Raw genomic sequence first — 21,021 nt, 5'->3', positions numbered from 1 at the left:
TCATTGTGATCTACGAAACATTCAACGAGAAAATGAGCATTTATGATTAATAAGCGCCCAAACAGCCCAAAACTTGAAGTCGTCAGAGGACGCGTAAAGGATGTCTTATATCTTATGCGTCATTTTTTCAAGTCTACAAGGCCCCACGGACATTTTTTAGGCAAGAAGATATGTTTTAGGCGTCAGAAAATGGGGCATCACACATCCGTCAGACATCTTGTTCACGACTTTAAGTTTTGTACTGTCTGGGTGTCCCTTTCGTTGAGTACAACATTCGGTATCTCAAGTCAATGAACACCTTCAGATATTCCACACACTGTCTTAGTTCACTGTCGTTGCTCACCTAACCTTTGTAATTCACGCAAATCGGGATATTTGTATCAATTATTGAGAATTAGATGCTTTCTTGTTACAGGAATTTGTTAGCCTGGGTGGAGTCGATCGAACCAATGCTATGCGGTATACATTTCACTTTGCGTTTGATCAACTTGAATCATAACATAACATTGTATCGATGTGTATCAGGAAATTGGTGTAAAAGAAAACGACTGTCTTCATAACCTCAAACAAATGACATCTTATTATTCGAGACGCCCTTATAATAGGCCGTCCAGCAAAGGATTTCTTCAAAATATCTTATCTTTGACAGCGAAGAGAAATCACGAAATGTTACATTCGCCATCTTGTAGACATCTTTTAGGTGTCTCTCAGGCAAAACTGAATGACATCTTTCCGAATTAACATAGGGCGTCTTTTACCGATCATATAGTAGCGCAGCGTGCGGGACCTCAACCTAAGCGACAACTCCCAAAAATTCTGAAACGGTCACGTCATTCAGGCACCGAATCGGCGAGCTAAAGTTCAAATCGGGTCTGCTTATACTTGGGCAAGGTTTTCTGTAGTTTTCCTCGTCCTGCGAACGCGTGCGTTTCTATTAAACACCTTGAGACCGCTGCATAGGCATAATGATGATCGCTAATTCATTCCCTCCTGTACCCCGCACAAGCCTAACGGCTTATGGGGACGTTAGATATACCCTATCGTCTGTAGCACCGGGACTAATCTCTATATTAGCTGGATGGCTGACTCCTATGCTTGCAGCACAGAGCAGCTTTTGCCGATTAGAAGCCCCAAAAACTGACACTAGCCCTGTAATACCCGAAGTTAAACTAACGGGTCACGTGGTTGATGGCCAATCAGAAACAGATTTAGTCACGTGGTTCTGTCACTTTAACCAATGTACGTACACAGTAAACCACGTGATTCGTTAGTTCCATTGAGGCTATCGAAGCGCTGGTGTCGATTTCGTCTGCTTCTAATCGACTCAGGCCAAGGACGTTAGACAGCCATCAGTTATAACGGGTGTTGGTAGTGATTACTATTATTATTTTTGTTGTTGCTGTCGTCGTTGTTGTTCTTGTTGTTGTTATTAATGTTATTTTAGACATCTTTCAGACGACAAGTGTGCTGTCTGGGAAGTTATACATAATGTGCGATATTGACATTACTGTAAGTACTACTCCATTATTAGTATTTTAAATACAGACAAACGGATATTAATCACCTTGCTATGTTGAACTCGATTGAAATCGGTGAAATAGAACCACTGTTCACAGCCTTAGTCCTCTGTAATTATTGTACACGCAAAGAATTACCATTTACAATTATCCATTCGTCAAATATTATAAGTAGCACAATTATGCGCTGTACAACGCGATTGGTAAAGCGCATGCTATTTGGTACTAGTCTATTTCTTATTGGAAATAAGCCCGCAGTGCCTTCGAGCAATTTTAAGTGTTGAATAGTTTCTTAATTAATACTCATTAGCTGACATCGAATGGCTCCCATTTAAAAGTGGTTTAACCACGAGTCAACCCTTAAATTTGGTTCCAGACATCTAAGGCTTAGTTTTTGATGAATTAACTGAAACATGATGGTGCGGGTTTTACCAATCACGCTGTATTCCAGTGATAACGCTTATCAACTTATTTATTGTAATACATGTCTGCTTATAATAATTTACTTACGATAAAAGATACTAACTTCGGTATAACTTGGTTAACATAACTATACGACTAAACTTGCATGTAACATCGAATACTCGAATTGTCAACAATAACAGATCGTGAGGTTATATTAATTATGCCTACGAAATTTCGCAAACTTAAACTGACATCGTTCGATATTCTTTGTAAGCAGTGTTGTACGTAATTCAGATAATTTTAACTAAATTAATCATCTTACAGATAAGTTGACCTCATCTTTCATTTAGATAAATCTGGTGTTCGTCTTCGACGTAATTTTGCAAAGATGAATAATTCGGTAGAAACGTCTTCCTGAAAGAGACTCATAGCAATTTATTTAACTGAGAAAAAATTACGTTATTTTGCGGGTGGCGAAAAAAATATTTCTCCTGACACCTGCTTGGAAGGTTCAATTTTTTTAGCCTGTGGAACATGCGTAAGATGTCCAATTTCCAAACAATGCGGTAAAACAAGATTTGGGCACGCGTACTATCATAATGTTACACTTTGCACACAAAGGCTTCCTTTGACGCATGCGCATTGTCGAATAACTTAATATTACGCTGCAAACTTAACGCTAATCGTTATCGGAAATTGCCTACTTTCCGCACTCATAACACAATATACTATTGATGCTCGAACTTAATTTTACTTGATCTCGTCAAATCTTTAATTATTTCCCAAAACCTACACTGGCTAGTTGATTCCACAAAATCTTTCGTTGCCTCATTCGCAGCAACATATTGTTTGATTTTTTTTTTTTTACCTTCATCAAGTAATCTTTTTCGAAAGAACGATTCTTTTTCACAGTGTATTAAGGATGTCTTATTTTTATCGATATTTGTTTAATATCTACATGAAAGCGTGGACAATCTTATTTTGCATAAAGGTCATTGCGTGAGAATGGTGCATTGTGTTACAAGTGCGGAAAGTCGGTGATCTCCGATGATTATAAAGTTGAGAAGCAACGAAGGTGTCACTGAGAGCACGTAAAATTGGACGTATTGTTAGATAACTTACGCTCAATTATACAATGCGTAACATTAAGTTATTCGAGAGTGTACATGCGCCAAAAAAAAACCTTACAAATTATTTCAGGTTTGGATAGGGAATTTGTGTCTTTAGACGTATTTTTTTCTTGCATTCAAAATATTCCATAATATTATTTCCCTGCTAAAATTTTTTTCTGCGAACTTCTCGTAATAGAAATTAGAAGATATTCCGACCAGATAAGAATTTTGAAAAAAAAGAACTAGGTAAATTTAAATAAATAAAAAATAACGGAAAAACGACCTTACAGAACTAGTCAAGTCATGTTAAAAAATATTAAAAAGGGTTGGCATGAAAGTAAAGACATATTTTGACGTATAAAATATTTGATTTTACAGATATGTGGAGAAAAAAGTTTTTTCAGGGTTCACATACAACATCTATTTTGAGTAATTATTACGTAATGACAACTATTCGCAGATAATCAGCACTTTGCATTTAAAATCCGATCCAATTTATTCATTGACATTTGAAGTAAAAATAAAAATGAACTTGTCAAAAAACGGAAAGAATTAAGAAAAGAAAGATTTTATTCAATTTGCTAAATAAAACTAGAAGGGACATTTTCTTAGAAGTATAAATTACACAAAGAGTAAAAAATTCAATCCGGCTTAATATTCAGCAATCATCAACTATTCGTAATCCCTATAATATAATCAGGTATGCATCACTTGACAGCGCACTATACATAATATACTGCATACATATTTATGTACGTATACACATATTATCTATATATTTACACATGTATGGTCATGATTACTAATTAAGTACTTACACATTTATGGAGATCACCCTATTTCGCTTTTGTCATAAAAATTCATCGCGTGTTGCAATAATTTTCTATTGTACAAATAAATATAACACTCGATTGATTGGTTTATCGGAAAAGCAACCAAATAAACCGACGAATCGATTAAATTAAGAAATGATTCGCTAAGCGGAATGATTTTCAATTAATTGAAGAACCGATTAACTGCAAAATCGAAAAATCGAATTATGGGAAAAATTAATAATCACCGAATCGCAAAGACCTGATATGGTACAGGCGACACTTGTTTTAATAAACACACGCACGCACACACACGCGCACGCATACGCATAAATCTATACTTATATTACAATTACAATTATCTATCGTCGCCTGTACAACTTTGAACATCGTAACATTTTTACCATTAAGAGTATTACTCTGAAGTGAGCCGAGCTCGTTTTGGCGCGATGTAAAAAGTACTCAAACACCTTTGCAAACGCGGTAAGCGCACAGCGACAATCCTTCTTGAAAATTGCACTATTTTCGGTACATGAAGTTATCACATTTACATACGTTAAAATACAGTCTTAACTTATGGAAGCGGCCAGGGTAGCCCAGAAAAATCTACCGGACCTCCTAAACCTGCGCCAGCCTCGAGGAGACTCATGATAACAGCCATCGCTGCCTCGTCGTTGCCATCAGTCAGTGTCGGATTTGGAGATTCGTTGATAATGGAGTCGCCGATCATCTCCATCATACTTTCGTCGGGCGAAACTCCTGAAAATGGTAAAATAGAAAGTTGACAGCCGGCGGTAATTGATGTTGAAAGAAATGTTAAACTTCGAAGTAAAGTGTCCTTCGTGGCATCATTGGTGTAGTTTCTTTACAATGCTACAGTCACTTTCTCGAAAGGGTGAACCGTCACTTATGTCGATTGTTAACAAAGTCTGAACTGAAAAAAAATTCATTTGTTATAGTAACTAGAAAAATTCAGTAAAACAAGTATCTTTGAAAAAAACTGTTTGAATGTTGTTGGAATTACGAAAAACGAGGTACGCGTAACCATTTTGCGCTATTGTCGATCCTTTTTTGGTAATTCCAACGCAAAATCTGTTTGTGAGGTTTACTCTACTTTTTTAGTTAAACAAGGCTTTGACGTCAATTTATTGTTGCCCAAGCATTAAATTTTCGCAACTGTTACAAGAAAATATAGTAACAGTGATCGTAATGAGAAAGAATAGAAACGGATACTAGACTTTCTGGAAAACAGTTATGAAACTAATTTTCATTTTCTACCTAGAACTATATTTTTATATTGTGGTAAAAAATGAAAATATTCAAGGACTGAGCGGTAACCGGAACTAAAAATTTCTCTCAGTGTACGTATCTCTGATGTAAAAATGCGCATTTCTACACGCAGTGCTAGATACAAACATCGCAAAAAAAATAATTTGTCTCACGCGATAATTACAGCGCCAAGAAGTACATTTCAGCAATAATTGGTAGTCAAAATATCGGAATAAATTTTTTGGCATTATTATTGCGTAAAAAAAAAACAAAAAAAACTTTTCTTCTACATCTTTAGAATAAAGAGATTGAATTGCAACCTTGATCGTTAGATATGCTGCTCAATTGGACGTTGTTTCTTATCTGGGTAAAAGATGGCGTCAAATCACTGTTGCTGTTGTCACTTCCGACTCCGGGTACCGATATGTCTATTACTCCTTCGGGGAAAACTGTCGTCGATATTTGCGCCTGTGAGTTGATGGAATAAGTTATACATCGCTGAGTAGAATTTCGACGAAATCGTCAATGGACGGTTGAAAAAATAGATGAGAATTGGGAATTTATAACTTGACTGTTAACGATACTCGTATATTTCACTTTATTTTGTTTTATTATTCTGGTTAGCCCTCTTATTTCTCAGTGTATCAATTGAGTAAAGTAGAATAATTATGTGAAAAGGTAATTCTTGACCGCAATATGATGAACAGAGTTGCATTCTTGGATATAACGAAGGTCAATATACGGTAATAAAATTTTTGTTAACGTTTCGGCCCGAGTGGGGGTCTTTCTCGGAACGATTGTTTATTGAAATCGATTTAAAAAAATTAGAAACCACTAATCAATGCGTACGAAATGTTCGTCCTTATTGTTAATTTAAAAGAAAAGTTGGTAAATATGAGTAGCTGGGAGAAGCGGATTGCTTTACATCCCTTAAAACCGCCTGCTGGCTCTAGTAACATTTAATTCAATCGTAACATACAATGTGAATAAAAATATAATATTTCTGTGTACACACCATGCGATCCATCCAATGTAATTCATACATTAACAATAAGACTCATTTAAATAATTTGTACACCGTGATTAGTAGTTTCTTATTTTTGTAACATAATTTTGTGTTGTAATTCATTGAAGAATATAAAAAAGGTGATATACACCGTTAATCGTTGTAGAGATCACCAGTCGTATAGCAATGTTTTCTAAAGGTGAAGGTAATTATTTAATTCGATTGGTTATATATAGCTGTAGAATTCTGAGTGTTTTTTGAAACGTTAATATGTAGTTTGAGGAGACGTAATCTTAATCTGCGTGACGATGATGAGATTACATTTTGATAATTGTTTGATTTTCTTGTAGTAAATCCAGGAGCTGGAGATTCAAGACTAGACCGGGCACCAAAACTACCATTCTACTTGCAATTTCCAAAGTAAAATTCGTATAATATTTAATATTGATTGAAAATATACTGATCAAATTGACTATGAACTCGGAATTATCTAATCAACAAAAGAAAAAAATTCGTTTACGATACAATCGATGTTGCGATTCTTTATTCAAACTTCCATTTTAAACATCGATTATTAAAAAATTGAAATTTATTTCTGCGTGTCGATTGGGAAAACTTTCATACTGAAATTGATTGTTGTTATCTATAAAAAGAGGGCAAGTATATGCGGAAGAATGAATCAATCAATCGGAAGCATTGTTATTGACAATAACGTCAACTATCTCGGTGAGATGCTTTGCAGTATTCACGATATCTCAAAAATGGCTCTGCCAATTTAATTCAGAGGGGGGCAAGAAAAATTATAGTCGTGGCAAGTAGAATATAATTATATTCAAAAATACCATCTCCAAATTTGCAGTTGATCGGTTGAACCGTTTTTGAGATATCGCGGGCACCGCAAAACTTCACATCATCGAGCGAAATAGTTGGCAATGGCAAAGCTTCGTATTAGTGGATTATAATTTTTTTAAAATTTTCAGGTGTGACGCGATCTATATACTTTAGTTAATCAAGCATTGAAATAAATCCTGACTAGATATGACGAGATATAAATTTCCAAAGTTCACCAACTTTTTCACCACCTATACTAGTGGAAACCTTCTTAAAATGATTCTTCGGCTCGGTACTCTTTTCGTTAGAGTTAAAGTGTACAGGAGGTCTGATCGAGTGTCACAAATTTACAATCCGCTTAAAATTGTGAAAAAACCAGCTGCTCCAGTATGGACAGGTAGAATGCGAAAAGTTGTCAGATTTTCATGAAAATTGGCTATACGAAATTCTTAAGGTCTTTGATTTTGAATCCATGGTCGAAATTCGCAAATTCAAAATGGCGGGTATGGTATATTGAAAAAAAAGTTGAATTTCTCGTAATGGTAACCGGAATGGTTATAATTTCTCGAACGGTAGATCTTCTAGAAATGCGACTGCAGTTATTTTCCATGAACTTTCGCGAAGGGGACAAGATTTTTGCGTAAGTCTCCATGTTTTAGTTCTCATCCGTTACAAAAAGCAGCATAAAAAGCGTGTTAATGAATGATTAATAAACTGTCAGATTAATGCATGATTAACGATCAAATCAATAATACGACGCTAATTTTTGAAGCAATGCATAATGGTGAAATTAATTCATAATAATGAAGTTAATCCATTGTTATCAATTGATAAAATATTAAAAAATTTTCAAAGTAATTCGTAACTAAGCCTAACGATGAAACAATTGTTTATTCACTGGAACATCAATTATTACTAAAATCCATTGTGTATATTGAAACTAATTCATTTCTTGCAACTTTGCTTCAATCGTAAAAGTTCATTATTCTTTATGATAATTTCGAAGTCTCGAAAGAAGTATTCCACATATAATATATATGAGTAGCAAAAATTCGAAAACTAACGTTCGTAAGCGATTTCTGAAATATATTTTGACTTTGTAAAAAATTTCTCGGGTAGATTTTTTGAATTTTTTGTGCTCGGGTTGTATTTTTCGATTCGAAGACAATCCAATTGAGCTATTTCTGCGTATGGTGGGGTGTGCGGTGAGCGCTAAGTATTTCGAATAATTTATGATCGATTACCTCAAAAGTTGTCCTACACATTTCTCAAAAGTCAAAGGCCACCTTGAATTTTTTCGTGGTATCTTACTAAATTGGTACTCTGTAAAAGTGGAAAGAGCATTGTTTTTTGGACGAAACTTTACCTATTTTACCAGATTTGACCGGCGATTCAGCCGATATTTGGAACGAAACTATTCTCTAGTTTTCCAAGAACGAAAATTAAATTTTAGCCTACTTTTGAATTATGCACCACCATCATATACAAACTTCTGACGAATCCTTAGTTTATATTCAAAACCATCGCCGCGCAGACGCTGATATTCAATTGTCTGTATTTTCGTATTGTCGAAAAACGGGCCAGTTAACCATGACTTGGAAATCAATGACCTTGATAATATCGGATAACCAATTTTCATAGAAATCAGACGACTTTTCATAATCTTTCTGTCCATATTGGATAAGCCATCCTGAAATTCAAACTTTGGACGTATGGTTTGTAATCAGCGACCCCAAAAACATTGGAGCCGTTGTTTTTTTTCACAATTTTAAGCAAATTGGAAAGTATCTGTTATGGTTTGGTGCATTTTTCACAGGGTACCGTATAAGAATGATTATGAAGACTCTTTGACTGCCAAGAACGAGGCAATTCTTCCGAATATTGCAAAATTAACACGTACTTCGTAACATAACTTTTGCCGTAAACATTGAAAATCTTGTAAAAATCTTGGTAAATCCAATCTTTTTTCGTATTATTTATCATCGTCATAATCTGTGACATATTTGGCTCATTCCTGGGAGGAATTCAAAATGTTTACGTAAGAAAATTATTAAATAAAAGCGCTTCAAAAATGATTTTACCATAAGGCATGGGATAAAAATTTGAATTTCCGAGTCCGTTTTTTCTGTTATTTGTACGTCAACCGACTTTGAAATTTTATGTGTTGAAAGTTGGTCACTCCAAGTTTCACATATTTAAAAATTAGAAATTACTTTGGCGGCTAGCTGATTTTTATGAAAAATCGTCAAGAGAAATTCATGCGTTACGTGCATTTCACGTTATACCAAGACAATTTACCTCCGTATTTCCGGAAGTAGGCTCCGATCCGGGATCTGGTGAGAATTCCTCACCCTTCCGTTGCGAGTCCAAGGCTTCCTCGGCTATTTGTCGACCGATTTTACTCACCTCTATGTGATTTTGGATCAGTCTTTCTAATCCACCGTTACCTGGATTTGAAAAATCGTATAGTGGTGATCAAAAAACCACCGTTTTCATTCCTTTTATTACCATATCCGAGTGTCGGAACATGCAGAAGTGAAATTTGAACACCGTGAAGTATTGGAAAAGTGGTAAATTTTACATTGCTGACTATCAAAGCGTCAAGGATGGTCAAATTCATGCGGATTGCCTGGATTATCTACCTCGAGATACGGAGTAGATATTCGATTGATACCTGATGAATCAGTGGATTTGATGTCATAATTACTTTGGGCGAGATAATCGTAGTTTCCCTGAACGTTGGAGTCCTCGGATTTTGCCGCGCTACTTTCGACTTGCCTCGCGTCGGAACTGAGAAATGAAATTTCAAATTATTCATTGTCGTAGTAAAAAATTGGGAGATTTCAATGTTCGAACACCTTACAAAATTGCCGAGTTCTTAGCTATCAGCGACTCGACGTCTTTCGTCCAAGGATTTCGAAAAGACTTCAACTCGGACTGCATTCGGACGAAAGTGGCCTCTTTGCTCCTGAACCTGTACACCTAATGGAATAAACGATTTACAATTTTTTCATTTAAATTAATAACAAAACGGCGTCATGGCGCATACAAGTAACGAACGACGAGTTTTAATCTGGTGGGCGATATTTCTTGGTCAATTTTTTATCCGATCAACGTGAAATTTTGACACAATCTTTGAAACTTGTTTATCGATTCGATATCGTGTCTAGATTTTTGAATTCCAATTCCAAGATTTCTTTTATACAAATTTAATGAAAAATTATTTTCCATAATCGTGTACGTTCATATTTTTTTTTTTTAACATTTCAGCTTCGAATTCAAACCCGAAAACGTGTTTTTGACTCAAAAAAATTTTCCATCTGTTACAAGCTGGACAGTTATGTCAGGAACTGCGCCACCGGAAACGCCCTCGAGTTCGGCATCGTTCGCTACTTACGTGCGCGATACCGCCATTTTGTTATTAATATCGATGAAAAAGTAAAAAAATTTTCTTAAAACTGTAAATAATGATGCTCTCAAACTCAAACTGGTCCAAGTGTTTTCGTTCGATTTAAAAGGAAACTCATAAAAATGGGTATGGTTTTGGACCGTCCAAGTTTTATCCCCTTCCCTTAACGGCGGGATAAAATACATGCTTGATTATTCACCTGCGTGGTCACTTTTTCCCGTGTCTGGAGAGCCGCTTTGTGGGACTCTGCGAGGTGCGAAATATCATCGCGGTGGTAATACTCGTAAATATTCGTTCCTAACAGTTCTTGAGGAAGAAAGCCGAGCACCAGTGTGACTCTAAAATCCGAAAAGTATAATAAGTTGTAATCATGTGCTATTAAAATTCACGAGTGTTTTGACTCATTCTCAGAATTGAAAAAAAAATATGAAAATTCTCTTCGTGCCTGCAATAGCATTGATCATACTAAGGTTTTTCGATGTGGAGTAACATTTTTTTTTTTTTTTCCGCTTGCATCAATCTGATCAAAGAAATATATGTCTTGAACAGGTATTTTGATTCCTTTTATTGCCAGTCAGCCGCGTTTCATAACACTATGAAATCCGTAGATCAAACGGTGCAAAAGTTGTAAGCTCCGAAAGTCAATTTGACGTAAAAATTCATTTCTTAATTTTAGTGGCTGAACGAATGACTTCACAACAGAAATCCAGTACTGAGAGAAATTTTTAGTTCCGGTTACCGTTCAGTACTTGACTATTTTCATTTTTGGTACCACAATCACAGAATATAGTTCTGGGTACAATATGAAAATTAGTCTTGTAGCTGTTACCGGAATGTCTAGTATCTGTTACTATTCTTTCCCATTACGATCAATGTTACTATATTTTGTTGCAATAAATACTTGTGCAGCAATAAATTGGTGTTAAAGCCCTTATTTAACTAAAAAAGTAGAGTAAACCGAAGAAACTGATTTTGCGTTGGAATTACCAAAAAAGGATCCACAATATCGCAAAATGGTTACGTTTACCTCGTATTTAGTAACTCCAACAATATTCAAACAGTTTGTTTTAACGATACCTGTTTTACTGAATTCTTCTCATTGTCAGCGTAATGATAATAATTTTGTAGACGATTTGATTCTCTGCAAAATGCTTCCGGAATCGAAGTCCGCATCGTTGAATGCGGGTCATAGGTAACAAATTTACAAGAAAAATCGACAACTATTTCATGTCATCTGATTTGAAAAACTTTGAATTTCGAAAGCGATCTCTCAAAATCAGATTTAAAACATATCCTGCCACGAAGATTTAGCAAATTTTATTTCTGCAATGCAAACACATTTCCGAAGTAAAAGCAAAAGTAAAATTTGCTGCTTTCAGGCAAAAAAACCCGATCAATATCAGCGGATAGTTATCATCTACCGAAATAAAAAATTGACGCTGTTTGTGTCGCAAACAGCTCGTATGTAAAAGTTTTACAATTTGGGATTTTTAATACCAGGTGGAAGAATTGAATCATACAAGCTTTTAACACTCTTTTATCGTTACCGAATAAATAACGTGGTAATTCATCGACAGCAAGTGAGAATTTAGTTTATGGCAGTCATACGTGTTTGATCGGTTCATCTGAGATAATTCAATATTCCAAAGTTCGAAGTATAGTGTTCGGTTCAATATATGGTGTAGTGAGTCTAGCAATGACCGCTAAGCTAAAAATAATCGATGCATCGATTAATCGCGTTCAAAAAAATAATCGAACACGTCTCGATTGAATCGGCAAATATGATTTGATTAATCAATTATTTTGGAAACGGTGCATATGAAACCAAAATTTCGTAAATTTCAGTAAGTATATAGTCTTAATAGCGCAAAAGTTTTTTGATGATTTATAACTTCGTTGAAAATATTATATTTTTCAATTTCAAGTCAAACTGCATCATTTATATTTTACTCGTTACGTCAAATAGGTACGTCAGTAAGTAAGAAAATGGTAATAATTGATACTTAATCACATGAATTGATATTGTATTGCGTCACTCATGGGAGTAGAAAACAAAAACCGATTATGAGGAAAAATAATCCGTTATACACGATTAATTCGGCAAAAAATAATCGATTATTTTTGGTCATTCTTAGCTACTGACCTCTGATCGACGGATAAAAATATTCCATCCACGGCGTGACGCGACACGAACTGTATCGTTCTCAAATGTGGTCTTCGGGGTGCAGAGAACGCCGGAAGTGGCGGTTGAACTCGACCTACCGCAACGAGGCAGGAAAGATTGCACGCTTCTCCGTCGCCTTCGCCTTCCTGCTCTTCAAGTCCGATTTTCGCCGTAGCCCAAGTCTTCAAGTATCCGGTGCACTGAATGACGCAATACTTACAATCTGGAACGAGTATCAAGGTTTACAATTGTTAGGTATTGGGATTATCACTTTGCAAAGCGTCATCTGGTGGGCAAAAATGAAACTAATGGAACCAGGCTGACAGATGACCGTTGACCGTGTTTTTTCGCGTATTGATGGTAGAACAGGCATATTATTGATTACGTTCAATTTATTTGTATCACGTGAGTAATTTGAAACTCCGATAAATACGATTTGGCTCCATTGAAATTGAAAACTTAGGTTATGTGGTGATAAAATGGCGCCGATAACCAGGCGCTGACGTCGTGAGGACATTTTCCAATAGCTATCGACGACAGTGCGAATTTACACGAAAAATTAGTGTATTATGTTACGAGTGTGGAAAATGGGCGATTTTTGATGGTTGTGAAGTTTGCAGCGTCAGAGGCAAAGGCGACCCTGATGAGAATTATTTTTACGATATTCTACGAAAACACGGTAAAACAGAAAATTGTCAAGTTTTCTAGAGAATTCTGTTGCGTTGGGGCCGTTTAATTTTCTAAAAATCGTCTCTCAAGTTAATCTGCAAGAAATCATGGTGCTAGTGACCATTCGTTTGGGCGATGCATATCATTAGAACCGACATCCGTTACCGCCACAATTGTCAACGATCAAACGTGACTAAAGAATGAAGAATTCCTAACTAATGATCGGTAATGTCCAATGTCGAAAGGACTACGGATCGTAATCGAATCAACGCTGTTCCCGCACCGAGTGAAAAATGTTAAGCCAGCTAATCTAGAGTGCTTGAATTCATGGTTTTTTCCAGATTATTGGAAGGTTTTCATCCAACATGTCTTGAAAACCATAAGAGAAATGGTATCTCAGATTCAGATAGACTGTTGGCGGTGTTGGAAACGACGACAAAATAATAATGTCAGTGTTGAAAAATTATAAAACCCGGGAGAATGGAATGAAGTGGATGTAAAAGGTGTCCCGAAATTCACGCGAGATTTGAATTTTGCGCCATTTGCGCGGTAAAGTGTTGCCACCAAAACTCAAAAGACAGCGTGTCAGCTGACAGTTCAGGATTATTAAATATGGTGCGTTACCAAATTTTTCAATCAATCTCTTCACAGTCGATGAAGTGAAATAACTATTCCCACCATATTTTGTACGAACATTGGGAACTGTAGCTGCCAAACCTTCATTGTTTTTGTTGGAATATTGAGTAGTAAGAAGTTCCCGCTAGAGAGCAAAAGTCTACTATCGTTAAGGAAGTGGCGCCACCAGTGGCATGAGATATAATCCACTGTTATGATCTTTCCCTTCCTTTGTTTTCTTTTGTAGGCTCTTGAGAGGTAGTACTCTCTATGCCGTGTAACGGACAAGATCATAAACATAACCTCTCCTGTAACCACTATTCAAATTATTTCATTATTCAATAAAAATACTATTATTTCTGAAATAAAAGTGCACCTTTATTATCCTGCGTAAAAATCCCAAAAGTTTCAAAAACACTTCTGAAGAATAAAAAACGCGTTGTTCTTTCGTTTAGCGCTCCATTTTTACTAACTCTGAACCGTCAGCTGTCACGCTGTCTCTTGTTTCTTAGTGGCAACATTTTACCGCACAAATGGCGGGAAATTCAAATCTTGCGTAAAGTTCGGGCCACCCTTTGATAGCTCAAAAAAGAGCATCAACTGTACCTCGTACCTTTGATTTCATACAAACGTAAGTCGATATTCGGTTAGGTAGACCCGAAACTGAAAGGTAGAGCCAGACGCGCGTGTCCTTAGAGAAAGGGAGACTGTTTCATTGAGTACAAGGCACATTCTGTTCCGTCGTCGTATTTTTCATTGCTCAATCATGCGTTGCACATTGTGCTAGTAAGCGATGCGAGACAAGGGTGCGAATGCACAGTGCATTGTTCCCTCTGAAAAGAACTTTTCTGGTAGAACAAGATTCCCACTATTTCTACGAAAATCTCTGCATCTATTCAGGGAATTATTAATACGTGTTGGTAGTTAATGAACAAAAATTTTCCTGTAATTTAGTAGTTTCTTATACATGACGTTGTAGAATGACTTTCTCTTAACGAACAGAAGTTTTCGTGTAATTTCGTAGTTCCTCATAGGTGAAGACGTAGAATGACTTCCTTGTTCAGAATTAATTATGGGTACTATTTTTTGTCGAATATCGTAGAACTTCAGTTCAGAAAAACATATAGTCTTTTTTTTTTATATTCGCAACATTCACGCATTGAGACAAGGTAGGTTCAAAAATATACGACATATTCCCTGAATACGTTGAGATTGTACTTAAAAGATGAGAAGAGATGTCTTTGAATACAGACCCGTGAACTGCTGGGTACTTGACTTGTCTCAGTTGAGTTTTTTTTTTTTTTTTTGAGAGTGATGCGACATCTAGCAATGGTTCAAGAATAGTATTCCGTATACTTTTTTGTAGATATTGTTATTGTTATTATAGAGAATCCTTCCGAGAAATTGAATTTTTATCGCAAAATTACCACGAGAAATAATTTATTCCTTTTCGAACTGTAGATTTCCTCAACACTTCTTGTACATATAAGAACTCGCAGTTTTCAAGAATAATACGTACAAAACTACAAATATTTTATCAAATTGTAGGTTTCTGTATACGTTTATAAAATTCTATAATAGTTCACGAAATTTTATTTTCATCGTCAAGGTCGGTAAATATTAAATTTTCGTCGTAGAAAACTAACGTCTTACAGTTTTCTGCGTATAATCTCAAAAAAAAAAAAAAAAAAACAACAACAAATGCTAACTATTTTTTATTTTTCCGTGATTTCGTAGAAGTGTTTGCACAAGGCTCACCATTATTCTGTTGTTTCTTACGCCGATGACATCCGGTCGTTGTGTCTGCTTCCTCCTTCACCTTCGGATCCCCGCATCGCGTGTTCTCCAGTTTTCGCTTCATTCGACAGAAAAAAGATCTTCGAGCCCCCGGACAGAGCATCGACACGTCGTGTGGTATGTCAGTCTTGACTGGGAGCATGGCTAAAACAACAAATTAAGTTCGGTCAGCAATTTTGCGGATCTCATCATGATCGTAAGCGACACGCAATATTATATTTTTCCATACCGTGGACTACATAAACTGCGATCACAAAACTTTGCTGCTGAAGCTCAAATTTCAACAACTTTATAGAAACCATATTAACGGACAAATTATGCGTAACGCCAAATTTTCACGAATGACAGATCGGTTTATTCTTACCTAAATGTCAAACTTTGAATTTCGACGGAATGTAATATCATCTGTTCTGAAAACTGTTTGAAAATATTTTTTATAGACGGAAATTAATTTCTCAACAACGCTTGATAAACTTTCTTTATTCTAATCGCAAGTAAATGATACTGAAGATTACATTTTGCATCGATGAGAATTTAACTGATTTTCTCGATGATTTGCATATCAGTCTACATCGAATGAAAGCAAGAGAAAAATTCTAAACATATTGCAGGGAAAGCGAAGATCGCCGAGCAATCAACAAGCTCTTGAACAACTTTCGCAAGCTGTACACACATGTTATAATAATATTATACGAGGCCACGGAAGATATTTCCATGCTATTTGAATACGGCTGCTTATCCGTGTGCATTCGATATTTTTCAACTCTGCGTCGTTGCTGCCTGCAGTGCTCAGGCTGACATTTAGGCAGAAAAGGCAAACGCATGCCTGGAACGTGAGGCGATTTAACCGTGCTAAACCATGTGTGCAGCGACCCATTCCGCATCTCGTGGAGAATGTTCGGTCAAGTTGAAATTCATTGCTCCAGGTATATCTGGGTTTATAACGTACGGACACATACTATGTGTCACGGGCTCAGATGAAAGTAGGAATTCTCGCGCATTGAATCTCTGTCGGTGGAGGAACGGTTACACAATTTACATATCCGTCGACGTGATCCTCTTGTCAATGTTGGAGCTGCTCGATTGATTGGTACATACATGGAATTTAGTGTCTGTAGTACAGTCGCAATAGGTCTGAGTTAAAATGTTCGTGACAACGGTAGCATTTTTTTTTTTTTTTTTACGGGGTTTTCGACATTCGGGAACTGAAATCTGAAGCGATTTTTGAGGTGCGTACCCGGCGTTTCGAGAAAACAGTAAAATTTGATGTTTTTTGCGTTTTACTTGAAAACTGCTATCGATAGATGAAAAATGACTTGACCATCGTGTGGAACGGAAAATTTTACGTCGAATTGGGTCCTCATATCTCGGAAACTGAGTCGGATTAATAAATCAAGAAAAAGAAATAGTTTCACCAAAATTCTCGAGATCTCGTCGATAAGTAGAATTCCTTTTTTCCTAACTTTTTAATCCCACTTCGTTTCCAACATACGAAGACACAATTCGTTGTAGAATTTTCCGCTTTACACGATTGTCAACTTCAATTTTTGCTGTTTTCTCGAAATGCTGGCTATGCAGCTCAAAAATGACTTTAATTTTGAGTTCTCGAGGGTCGGAAACCCCTATGCACAAAAATGCAGCTAATTTGCAAATATTTTTGATTCACACCTATACTGATTGCACTATCTGGGAATTTTCGAGTCGATAAATCCCGTTTGATGAGATAAATGTAAGCCTTGAAATAGGTGTAAGAGTATCTTCAAATTAAAATTTGGGAAAATTTCGGAACAAGTGAACTGTGTTTTTCAGAGAATATAGTCACATTTTATACGCAGAACTACATTTTTTGATTATAGCGCAGGTTAAGTGGCGTGTAGCAAACGAAAACTAATATTTCTCTAGGTACACTGAGAAAAATTTCATTTGTTATAGTAACTAGAAAAATCCTTAGCGAACCGAAGAAATTATAAATACATATCCTAAAAGCAAGTTGCGAAAAATGTGTTGATTCCAATCAAACCCTTAAAAAATGGGCATTTGCAAACTGGCAGAACATTTTGTTGCGAATATTGAATTTTTTTTACGGATGTGACGAGCTTTCGTGTAATGGCGTTATAATTAATTGAAGCCTTACAAGCCACGTTGCGATACAGTGATTACCGAGTTATGCACTCTTCACTCCCGCTAATTGATAAAATGAGCATCACCTTTTCATACTTACGACATATAAATCGTATAAATTTACTCACTCTTAACGTCGATCAGGCGCTCCCTCGGGCTCAGATTGGAGGAGGAAAGCTGTTCTTTGACCTTAGCGACGTCCTTGGGATGCAGGATGTCGAACCAGTTTTGACCCATTAAGTCACTCTGCGGGAACCAGCGTTTTGTATCAAGTAAAGTTGCAATTGTCGTCTAGGAAAGTAGATGACAATATAAAAGACATTTTTTTCACGTCCGTCGGTGCAAGGACGACGGAATAACCTTGAAGGGAACGATTCCTGATGCTTGTCAACGATTTGTGAGTTTCAGTTGCGAGCATTTAATAATGTAGCATTCCATGTCAATTCGACTAATTTTTTACCCCCTACCAATCTTTAAATTAAAACGTTTTTAGATGAAAATTTATGGCTTATATGTATTTGGGTTGTCCACATTTGGCAGTCTGTAAAATTTTTATTCGGTTGCTCCCAAATCTGTTGCAAATATTAAAAAAAAAAAACTGTGTAAAGTTTCAATCCGCTACGTCAACTGGAACACGTGCCTTAAAGCTCAGAAAGTCTCAAATGAAAAATACACGTAGTTTAAGTAGTTTTTATAAACAGTTACTTCGTTTCTTATGACTTTGGTGAAAATTAAAGGAACAATTTGAAATTTGGCAGAGTTGTCAATGCTTATAACTATAGGAACAAGCCCTGAAAATTTCAAATCCTTACAATTATTGTTCACTTGCATATAATTTTAATAAAAATAATTATCATAAAATTTTGAAATTTTCACGGTTCGTTCCTATCACTACAAGCAAAAACTCTGCTGAGTTTCAAATCGTTCCTCCGAAGATATCAACAACTAAAAAAAATTGGTTTGAAAATTTATTGGAACTTTCGAAATAATTAAATTTTGGTGTTCTTCATTCGGTTCTAATGTTTTTATACTCATTTTGCTAGCTTACGAGATTCCTAAAAATTCTTTGCAAGACGTTAGAAAAAAATTGTAGATTACAAGTTTACAATTATAATGCGCACACATAACTACGCGTAAATTTTTTTTCTACTTGCAAAGTAAATAAAGGCTAAAAACTCAAAAATTGGATTAAAAGCACCGGAGTTGAATTATCTTGAATGTTGTACTTAGAGAACTTGTTCTCAAATTATAGCTATCTGGAAATTAGCTTGTCTTCTTCGAATTCGTTACAAATTCATTTTTATCACAGAATAGAAACGTTACTTCATTCATCTTGCACTATCATATGCCGAATTAAAATTGTGCGAGATTTTTCGAACGGTTTCAACCTGAAGTGAAATCATTTGACTTTGACGGTGAAAAATTCTATGTTCACTATTTTAGTATCGTTGAATGAGCGACACCGAGACGCTTGGGAATTTTTTAATCTCTACATATAAAGACCAGGATACGGGTGTGCCGTGTGTGTGCAAAACCCAGCCTAATAACAACGGTCGCTTTCTGCAGTGAACTGTTGAAGAATTCAGTGATCGGCCTGCGATAAGATAGGCTTAAGAAAGTTATACCAACTTGAGAATAGTTAAGCGTTTGCGAAACCGATTCCGAGACGTAAAGGATCCGGCCCCGGTCACAACCAACCACAAAGACGAAGCCTTCGGCTGCCTAAAACAAGAGAATTAAAAAAGAGATGTTATATGTCAACTCGATTGACAATTTATTACTGTGAACAAAAACCTGTCATCTCAATTCCAATTTTCATTCGCATGTTTAACCCTTTCAATCACAGAACCGACTACGGCAAAACCTTTTTTTTTTTTTTCTTCTTTTTTCTTCGTCATTTTTTTGGTATTTGATGCAAAATCCTGATTTGTTTTTTTTTTTTTTTTTTGCATTTCCAAGTAAAATAATACTTGAACTCGAGAATGATTGGGAGGTTTTGTATATCCGTAATTGTTTATAATTTTTATAAGCAAACATATGTAAAACAAAAAAAAAAACACCTATTTTCATGAATCTAATTCGTTAGCGGAGAAATTTGACGAAAAACGTAAACTAAAAACTATTGTAATTCATTGTTTCACAAACAGAGATCTCAGAATGGCTACACTGAGGAAAAAAAAGTTATTGAACCAAACAACTAATTTTTTTGACTTCCAGTTTATTTGGTTCGAACAATTTCTCACTCAGGACAACCACTCTTTGGTTGAAACAAAAATTTGAAACAAAAATACTGATGCATTGATTTGAATGGTATATGCTTTCGAGTTTAATGTATTTCAAACTAGTAAGAGGTTGGGAATAATAAGCCCACGCTTGCTGAAATATTAACGTTATTGCCAGACAGTATGTTTGCCTCAATGTGATGTTTGTCTGACATAATCAATGATAACTGTGATCAAAGAAATGTGCAATATGGTCAAACAAGAACTTTTTGCACAAAACAGGATTTGATATTCATTTAAGAAAATTATTTTGTACGTCAGATTATATAGTATAAGAGTTTTTTGAAATTTGAAAATTATGCGTAATCAATACCGAGTATATTTTACAAGGTACGAATAGCAGAGTGCAATTTAATTTATTTATAAATATATTAACACACGAGGTGTCATTTGGTTTAAAATTGATTCATTTATCCATTCCACAATTCATTCATTCCGTGTGTATATTGTTAAAAATGGTGTACATTGTTAAAATTATAAATAAGTGTAAATAACTGTTTTTCGTCGAGGCACTATATTCTTGGATTTCACTTTTGTTGTTCCTTCGGTTTACATCGTCTCTCTTTAAATTTGGCTTCACTTTTGGAGTGTATAATAACAATTTTAAATGTTCGTCCTCGTGGTTTAAATTAACTTTTTTATTATAAGTTCGTCTATTTTTGATCTGTTAAGACTCAATTTCGGAGAGGGGAACCTCCGCACCTCCTTCCTCTATGCGTACTACATTCAATTCAAGTTATTGACTAATACAACGAAGTATAACTTTTCTCGGTTTTAAACAATCACATGTAGATGAAAATTGCGAACATACACTTGAAATTGATTTCAGGAACTCTCGATACCATTCCGCACGCGCTTGCATTGTTTCTAAAAACTAAAATGAAATTTTTATTTTAATAGAATAATAAAAGATAATTCGTTCGCAGTAGTACCGATTTCGGTCACTAGACGGCAAGCTTTCCCGCTTGAAAAGTAACTTCAAAGATGTTTATATAGTTGAATCCGTCGCATT

General features: G+C 35.7%; 1 protein-coding gene across 9 annotated transcripts in view; it reads right to left on the bottom strand.

Annotated features, from left to right (window-relative positions):
* Nucleotides 1-1,971: 1,971 nt before the first annotated feature.
* Nucleotides 1,972-21,021, bottom strand: part of LOC124186390 (aryl hydrocarbon receptor nuclear translocator-like protein 1) — a 61,191-nt gene continuing 42,141 nt past the window's right edge. For 3 of the 9 annotated variants that reach the window (XM_046578052.1, XM_046578055.1, XM_046578053.1), the window contains 10 exons: nucleotides 19,357-19,449; nucleotides 17,856-18,018; nucleotides 15,568-15,750; nucleotides 12,505-12,748; nucleotides 10,561-10,699; nucleotides 9,816-9,934; nucleotides 9,660-9,742; nucleotides 9,251-9,399; nucleotides 5,436-5,583; nucleotides 1,972-4,605 (listed from right to left, as the gene is read on the bottom strand). In XM_046578052.1, the coding sequence (XP_046434008.1) occupies nucleotides 4,421-4,605; nucleotides 5,436-5,583; nucleotides 9,251-9,399; nucleotides 9,660-9,742; nucleotides 9,816-9,934; nucleotides 10,561-10,699; nucleotides 12,505-12,748; nucleotides 15,568-15,750; nucleotides 17,856-18,018; nucleotides 19,357-19,449 (1,506 nt within the window). In that variant the 3' untranslated portion in view covers nucleotides 1,972-4,420. Of the gene's footprint in view, nucleotides 4,606-5,435; nucleotides 5,584-9,250; nucleotides 9,400-9,659; nucleotides 9,743-9,810; nucleotides 9,935-10,560; nucleotides 10,700-12,504; nucleotides 12,749-15,567; nucleotides 15,751-17,855; nucleotides 18,019-19,356; nucleotides 19,450-21,021 lie in introns of those variants that run through there. The other 6 variants (XM_046578054.1, XM_046578056.1, XM_046578057.1 and 3 more) reach the window with 5 other exon arrangements.

The sequence above is a fragment of the Neodiprion fabricii genome, chromosome 7 (assembly GCF_021155785.1).
Source record: "Neodiprion fabricii isolate iyNeoFabr1 chromosome 7, iyNeoFabr1.1, whole genome shotgun sequence".
NCBI classification, from domain to species: Eukaryota; Metazoa; Arthropoda; class Insecta; order Hymenoptera; family Diprionidae; genus Neodiprion; species Neodiprion fabricii.
Note: the sequence above shows the minus strand (reverse complement) of the source record. Positions and strands in the feature narration are given on the sequence as shown.